The sequence below is a fragment of the Ipomoea nil genome, unplaced genomic scaffold (genome assembly GCF_001879475.1).
Source record: "Ipomoea nil cultivar Tokyo-kokei standard unplaced genomic scaffold, Asagao_1.1 scaffold0482, whole genome shotgun sequence".
Classification (NCBI taxonomy): Eukaryota; Viridiplantae; Streptophyta; class Magnoliopsida; order Solanales; family Convolvulaceae; genus Ipomoea; species Ipomoea nil.
This window is the reverse complement of record NW_017616910.1, coordinates 2,189,169-2,198,292: the sequence shown is the minus strand read 5'-3', so window position 1 is coordinate 2,198,292 and position 9,124 is coordinate 2,189,169. Positions and strand designations below refer to the sequence as shown.

General features: G+C 31.9%; 1 protein-coding gene across 1 annotated transcript; it reads right to left on the bottom strand.

The window, feature by feature from the left end:
- Positions 1–3,369: 3,369 nt before the first annotated feature.
- LOC109173849 (pto-interacting protein 1-like) lies at positions 3,370–4,194 on the bottom strand. The gene is made up of 3 exons (XM_019323186.1): positions 4,093–4,194; positions 3,504–3,754; positions 3,370–3,417 (listed from the first exon to the last, which is right to left on the bottom strand). Exons 1-3 carry the CDS (start codon positions 4,175–4,177, stop codon positions 3,406–3,408), a joined length of 348 nt encoding a protein of 115 aa, XP_019178731.1. The 5' UTR covers positions 4,178–4,194; the 3' UTR covers positions 3,370–3,405.
- Positions 4,195–9,124: the final 4,930 nt, after the last annotated feature.

The window sequence follows — 9,124 nt, the reverse complement described above, 5'->3', positions numbered from 1 at the left end:
AGTGTTATTAATTCTGCCAACTTGCTTGAGTCTTTGTGTTTGTGGCATGGTAGATTAGGTCATGTTAATTTTAATTCTATACATAGATTAATTAACTTGGATCATATTCCTGCATTTTAAATTAACGATAAACACAAATGGATTTGTGTTTAGGCAAAACAAACGAAAATTCATTTTAAATCGATTGAAAGGAAAACGGAACCACTCAAATTCATCAATAGTGATGTATATGATTTTAGATCAATACAATGCACGATGGTAATAAATATTTTATCATGTTTATCAACAATAGCACACGATACTACTATGTGTATTTGCTTAAGAGCAAAGACGAAGTCGTTGATAAATTCATTCTTTATAAGAATGAAGTGGATAACCAACTTAATCGAAGAATTAAGAAGGCTATAAGTGATCAAGGTGGGGAGTACGAATAACTTATTGGTGACTTCTGAGCTAGTGTTGGTATTGTACTCGAGAATACGACAACTTACGCACATCAATCGAATGGTGTTGCCGAACAGAAAAATCACACATTGAAATAAATGATGAATGCGATGTTGATAAATTCAGTCATACCTCAAAGTATGTGGGGTGAAGCGATTTTAACAAGCAATTACCTTTTAAATAAGATTCCCCGCAATAAGCATGATAAAACTCCTTATGAGCAGTGGAAAAGTAGGAAGTCTTCCTACCAATACTTGAAAGTGTGGGGGCGTCTCGCCAAACTTTTGGTGCCAACACCTAAGATGATAAAGATAGGTTCTAAGACGGTGGATTGTATCTTTATTGGCTATGCACATAATAGTAGTGCTTATCGGTTCTTAGTACACGAGTCTCATAATTCAGACGTATATAAGAACACGATATTTGAATCGAGGAATGCATTGTTCTTTGAAGATGTATTTCTGTGTAGGTTTAATGAGGGATCTAGTACGTCAAAACGAACATTCGACGATGCTATGGATAGTGAAAGTTGAGGGTATGAAAGAGGACTTGAGCTCGAAGTTAGACACAGCAAGCAAGCAAGGATCGGAAAATCCTTTGGTCCATCTTTGCTAATGTACATGTTAGAGTATGATTCTAATATTCACTACTACACAGGAGGCCTTTAACATCGGCTATTTAGGGCCTTTAACGTCGGCTAAAAAGTGACGTTGTTCTGGGCGATGTTGTATAGTAAACATACCACGCCGGTTAAATAAAAACCGACGTATATTTTTTTTATTTAATGGAATAAGGGTCAAATAGGCCACTCAACTGCACACCAAAGTGCAATTAGGTCATTGAACTCAAAAAGAATGCAATTAAGTCATTGAACAACACAAAAACATGCAATTTAGTCTAAAATGACTTGTTTACCTAGAGTAGCAAGTTACCAATTTCAAAATTAATTTTTTAAAATAACTTTTAATAAATAAATAATTAAAATATTAATAAATAAATAAATTTATTAAAAAAAAAAAAAAAAAAACAGAAACTGCCGGCCGGAGACGAATCATCTCCGGTCGGCTTTGTCTCCATGACCGGAGACGAACCTCCGTCTCCAGCAATGGAGACAAAGACCTTCGTCTCCGGCCATGGAGACGACGTCCTTCGTCTCCATGGCCAGGGAGACGAAGGGACCGTCCCTTCGTCTCCCTGGCCATGGAGACGAAGGTCTTTGTCTCCATGCGTCTCCGGCCACGGAGACGTAGCCGGCCGGAGACGATTCGTCTCCGGCCGGAAGTTTCTGTTTTTTTTTTTAAATAATAATTTAATTATTTATTTATTAAAAATTATTTTAAAAAATTAATTTTGAAATTGGTAACTTACTACTCTAGGTAAACAAGTCATTTTGGGCTAAATTGCATATTTTTGTGTTGTTCAATGGCTTAATTGCATTCTTTTTGAGTTCAATGGCCTAATTGCACTTTGGTGTGCAGTTGAGTGGCCTATTTGACCCTTATTCCATATTTAATTAATACAACTTACAACGTCGGTTATTACGAAATAATCGACATAGTATGTATTTAATTTTTTAAAAAAATTGACATAACATGTCGTTTTTTTTTGTTAAAAATCGACGTGTTATGTTATTAAAAAAAAATTAAAAAAATTGTGCCTACAACCAGGGAACTGTAGGGATGCCAAAATCATGTTGCTTCTTGCATCTTATGTGTTTGATGTGGAAGAAATAGAATACATGTATATCATGAAGCTCTTACATACTCATTATTTTGGATATCAAAAAACTGTATTGTAAAATAAATCTGATCAATAGATCAATAGAACTCAAATTCTAAAAATAGAAATCATCTCCACCTTTCAAGTAAAGAACATCAAAATCTAAACAATAGAACAAGCAAGGTAAACATTCAGCAATTACATTTTCATCTTAGTTTTCTCCTCTCCCCATTTTCTTTTTGTGTTGAAACTATAATCCACTGGAAATTCATACAATCAAAATCAAACTATCCACCTGCCTAGTGCCAGAATCACTGAGAGTGAACAAATAACAAGTTTCCCATTGGCTCAAGATTAAGATGGAAACTTTTTTTTTTTAATATACATTCTCAATCTGGATAGGGCAGTGATATCTAAGGAAAACAAAGCCCTTTTTTTTTTTTTACACATTTCCAGGCAAAATGCAACTTATTTTTGCCAAAATATTCACAATTCTAAACAACTATAAGCAAATATCTGAAGATGGCCTAGTAGCATCTTTTTTTTTCCCACATTGCAACTCATATTTATGAAAAATACATAAATGGGATGATGAATTCCATCATTTACCTTTGCAACTGCCTTTGGTGGATACTCTCCTCCCAGTCTTGCATCAACACATTGGCAAATCTTGTCTTCACTGAGTTTTGGAGTAGCCTAAAGAATGTCGCATTAAAATCTACTCCCTCACATATTTAGACAATGTGAATATGCTGGAAAATGATAAAGGGTAAATTGTACATCCTCTTTTCTTAATAGTTTCTTTTACAATTAAACTACCCAAAAAATAATACTCCGTAATAATAATAAAAAAATGAATGGCACAATTTCACTGTTGAATATCATTCTAGTAGATATTCAGCAAAACCATTCTAGAAAAGTATGCTTAAACTTTAAAAAAAAAAAAAAAAAAATCCCACAAGTTGGAAATGTAATAAACTAAATTGGACATGCATCATATGAACAACTTTAATGTTGGAAATTTCCTCTATAGCAATTCAATAATAGTGTTGCATGGAAGTCCATAAGGCAAAAAAAATAGCACAAGGAAAAGAATGACAAGAATAACTATGCTGAAAAACAATTCAGAAATGCTATGTCATACCATGAAGAATATCGTGAAGTGATCCATTTGATGCAAATTCATAAGAAAGTACAGACTGATTTCCATCAACACAATAACCAAGTAGTTCAACAAAATTTTCATGTTTTAACCTTGAAACCATAGACACTTGTAAACATCAAGTGCTTAGCAGTATTATCCGGTGAGGTAAAAAATTGGTTCAGATATTAAGTAACACCTGTGCCAAGAATTCATCTTCTGGTTGTATGCTTGCATCCAACTTCTTAATTGCAGCAGCCCTCCCATTTTTGAGGTCCCCATAATATACTTTTCCGTATGAACCCTCCTCTATTAAAGAAGTAGTCCCAAAATTATCTGAGATCTCCCTAAGGTCATCAATTGGTATTGCAGGGACTGCAATAGGCTGAACTTTCACAGCTTGAACACCACCGGTTGAGGCATCTTTGTTGTGTTGAGTTCCATTTGTACCTGCAAGGAAATATCAACCTTAATATCACTTCTAATTCAGCTGCCAATACCAGAAATAAATACATAATTAAATATATCAAAGACCATAAATAAATATAAAGGAAGAGCAGAAGAGACAACAAAACTTTGGTAATAAAAAGTAACTAGACATGTTCACCAAGGTACTGAAACTGAAATTGGAGCATATTTTGTCAATGAAATCATTTCCTAAGGCCAACTTGATGTGAGGGAGACCAACCAAAAAATACAAGTAGATTCCTTTATTTTCTTTCCATAGAAAGTGGTAACATTTTAATTCATGCCCTATATTACTGACAAAATAAATTGGGCAAATTTACCTGCTGAAGTTTTCACAGTATGCAAGCGTCCCCCATTAGCAGTATTATTGAAATCATCTTCCTCACAACAGTTAAAGCAGCTCATGGGTTGTTGTCCTAATATTCTCTGCAAAATTTTTTTTAAATTCTCATGTAGAATGTAGTTTCCATTAGTATTAAAATTACTCCATTTTAACAACGATTATTATTATGTTTGATCGGATCCAGAATAACACACCATATTTTCCCTCTAATGATCCTCATTCACTCTTCAACAAAAAAAATCCTGCCAATAAGCCACAAAAGCTACCATGATGACAATTTCAAAAGTACAACCAAAGAAGATAATCTCAGAAGAAACATCAGCCTATACTTTACTGATATGCTAATTTAAAAGTAAACAGTAAACATAAAAAATAATACAAAATCTGCTAATTTACCCAAGGAGAGATTTCACCGAGTATTGAAAATTTTCCTTTGTTCATTTCTCATCTTCAATGAAGCAGAGTACCTAATACACTAAATACTAAGAAAAAATCTAAAAACTATTATAATTCTTTAGACCTTTAGGTAGAAAGAGTGTACAGACATATAAAGTGGTGACCTTCAATGAACAATGATAATCACATTAAAGATGAGACCTAAATTGAGATAGAGAACAGTTCTCAATAAAGCTTTTATTTTCAAACAACTCAAAATATCTGCCACGAAGCAAGAATTCTAAGCTAATTGGGCCAACCAAACATCAACATTTAGGATAATTATTATCCCTGTTTGCACATGAAATGGAATTAAAGCATTTTCGTCTTCGTAGTGAACAAAAGGTTGAAAAATTGATACATCATCACACCATATGCGTAGCCAACCTAGAAATCCAATACATCATTTCTCAACATCTCAAATCAAATTTAAGAAAGTAACCTTGAATCCAACTATGCAAAAAAATATTAGAGGATTTAAGTGAGCCAAATCTTAAAGGCCAAAAAGAGAAATCTCTCATTGGGTAAATCTCAGCCTAGGCATCACCCTGCATGTAAAAGTTGAGTGAAATTCTACCAACACTGCACAATCAAAGAGCAAAAATTTCAAAAAAGGTGCTAGATAAATAGTTACCCAAGAACATGACATCCTCCATCATAGACTCTTTTGGAAATCAAACCCATCAAACCTATACTTCCACCACCATAGACCAAGTCTATCTTCCTACTTACCTATAGCCAACATTCACAAAGTCAAAACCATAATCTACAAGCACAGAGCATTAAAATAATGAAAGAATTGGGTGCGACAGTTTCTAATGCAACTGAATAATAAAAGAAACATATTATTTACTAAAATTCGAAATAAATTACTAATAATTCATAATATAATATCAATAAATCCTAAAATACAAATATATCAACATTGTTTACTAAAATTTGAAATATACTATCAATAAATCCAAAAATACAAATATATCAACCTAATAGTTCTAAATTTATAACCAATAACTTATAAAATTCAAAATATATACCTAATAATTCCTAAAATTCGAAATACATTAACAAATAATTCAAAATATATAATAATTCCAGAAATTGAATTACAATGACCATTTATAGCGGCCGGGTTCCAGAATACACCAACAATGTTGACAACAGGCACCAATAGTGTAATAAAACACACCACAATGAAACACACCAATAGTGTATTCCCGAACACTGTATGGTGTATTTATTCATATCTAATGGCGCGTTTTTGGTGATGCGTACCTAATTTGTGTATGATCACAATATAATGACCTGTAATGTATTGGTAGAATCTTGATTAATGTGATTCATTGGAACTATCTAATATAATGACCTGTAATTGACCATATGATCACACCTAACAACATGACTGCACTTCATCACCCCTATATATATATATATATATATATATATATATATATATATATATATATATATATATATATATATTTTGCTTTTACTAGGACTATGTGGTCCAATGGTACCCGGGTTGGACTTCCATTTGGAAGGTTGTGAGTTCAAGCCTCAGTGGAGGCATTATTAGCTCTTTGTGTTTCAATAGGTTGAGAAAGTATATGAACATATACTACTAGAAGTACCCTGCATAGAATGTATGTGGACAGTGGAATTACTGAACATGGATTCCAGATTTCCACGTTAATGACCCCACCGATAGGTGTCACAACAACGTTTTGTTGTCGCGATACATGCCAGGGCCGGATTTTAGGCTGTGCAAGCTGGGCTACCGCACAGGGCCCCCAATTTTAGAGGGGCCCCAAATTTTAGAGGTTCAATATTTAATTTTTACCTAGCTAGTTTAAAAATAAAAATTAAAAAGTTTTCAATTAAACTTTAAAGGTTTCATGAAGAGATGGTAAGAATGTGTATTTATTGTATTTTAACTTGGAGGTCAAAGGTTCGAAACTTGCATGTATTAGTTTTAAAAATTATGATTTTAGTAGGGCCACATTTATTTACTAGAACAGGGCCACCAAAACTTAAAATACGGCCCTGATACATGCATGTAATACACAACAGATAGATCTTAGGCAGTACATTGATTATTGTTGTTGTTTGACTACAACCTTTCCCCCTCCTAGGAGGACTAAGGATTGCATATATATGTGTTTCTTCCTATGATGTCGAAAACACACCATTATATTATTCGATAGTGTAGATTGAACAAACTTTATTTGTGTATAATTATATTATTATTCGGTGATGTATATTGAATAAATTTTGTTTGTGTATGTGTAATTATTCACAAATCATACAAAAAAAAAAAAAAAAAACTATGTGATATTATGATTCGAGATAATCATGTTACGCTATACCGACTCGATTACTCATTAATTATTGATAAAAGAGTTAAATAGGTCAATCTACTATTTATAAGTGCTCAATGAACCCCTTGGTCTAAAATAAAATCCAATTTAATTTGATACACAAACTTTCTAAAATTCTTGCATTAATTACCATTTCTTTCAGGTTATATCATGTTGCCAGTCCATATTAAGATGAGACGGAAATATAATAATTAAATAAAATGTTGTTAATATGAAATTTATTAAGGTTATAAATTCATTTAATTAAATAAAAGGTTATTGACATAAAATTTAATTTATTAATAAGGCTATAAATTAAAACTAAGCAAACCCTATTTTCGACTTCTTTCTTCATCTGATATGATCTCCGTCTTCTCAAACCCATATATGACTATAACTTAGTTGCATTCCCAATAGACCGACCATTTAAGTTTAAATACATATCTTAAACTTTGAACTTCTCTTGCTTATATAATGTCAAGGGAAGTTCTAAAAGTTTTGACAAAATATAATATCAATATATCATTATCATTTTATGTCTATAGAATTTGAAACACATCCATAATAGGCTAAAGGCACTTAGAATCCAAAATTGGAAATCGACTTAACCTAACGCCATGTCATAAAAACCTTATGGAACTTGAAAAAAATGATAAATGTAATAATTTTAAAAAGTTTGTGTATCAAATTGGATATTATTTTAGATCAATACATTAATTGAGCATTTGTGAGTAGAGTGTGAGCTTATATGACCCGTCTACCTTAATTATTGCAAATGTTTTTCACTTAACCTGCATGTTGCAATGCCATTCATGTGCAACACACTTGTACATTCATGAAGACTAGAGTTGATAAAAATGGAGGGGACAACTCATCTTTCAATAGTTCTAAGGATTAATTGTGGACACAAATGTTGGAGGGGTCTTAGACTCTTAATTCGCATTATTAAGTTTACAAATTAAGTTTATTTATCATAGGGATTATCATATATACATCACCTTTCAAAAATCATATATACATCAATTTCACAACATAAAGAATTTATTATTTGATAGGGCCACATATTAAATTCTTATTATTTTCGAAAGATGAAGGAATGCGTGTGGGAAGGAATGGCAATCAATGCATTTATTTCGAACTATTCGTGCTTTAAACTTTAATTTGGTGTTTACCAAGATGATTGAAAATGAAATATGATGGGGTTGGCAATGCGTTCGATGAGAATTGTAAATTATATTTTGGATTAATTTAACTTGATATTATATTGATAAAGTGATGAGCAGTGGAAAAAGAATTTATGACGGTGGGTAACGAAGTAACAGCAACAAAACATCATAGACAGAGAAACTGACAAAACCGTCAACTGTTGTAGATTGAACAGCCATAGAGAAGAATTACAATAGCACTGAGTCTAATAGAGTCTTAATACATTCTTGTCCCGCTTAACAAAATTAAGAGGAGATATTATATTTCTTACTTATTTTTACTCCTTTTTTTTTATTAGACAGTTTTTTACATTCTTTAGAACTACCCTAAGTCAAATTTAGAGTTAATTAACACTACATATATCATTCATTCGGCCTGATTTGGCATAACCTTACTCTCGACACATGTGCAGTAATTATACCATGGACCCAGGTTCATTTTACAAGGTGGATCTGAAAATACACAATTTACATATTGAATGTTTATAATTTAAATTATGAACATTTAGTATGTAAATTTGACAATACATGTGTGTGGGGATCGATACCACTATTTGTATACGTGAACTTCATTTGTAAAACTTGAACTATGAATATAAATTATTTATTTATTTATTTATTTATTTATTTTGATGAGAGAAACTCACAACTATTATTTGTGAGTGTGCATTATATTTTGTTCATGAGTTATTTTTAATTACATTACCTTTGTACTATATCATTAAAAATACCTCAAATTTAGTAATAAATTAATAATTCATTTATAAACTACATACACTCATCACATACAAAGTGCGACGACAGTAAACAATCATGGTAGAGACTTGAACATTAGAGATACAAATAAATTATATCAAGTCAAATTATTAGTGATTAGTGTTGTTGGGTTGTTGCAGTCAAGGTCAAATTTTGAACAGCATAACCTTAACAAGCAGACAGCAATAAACAGAAAACATATTTAAGTCTTTAGTGTTAACAACAACATTTTAATTTTTAAGCATATAATGTTTCCCAT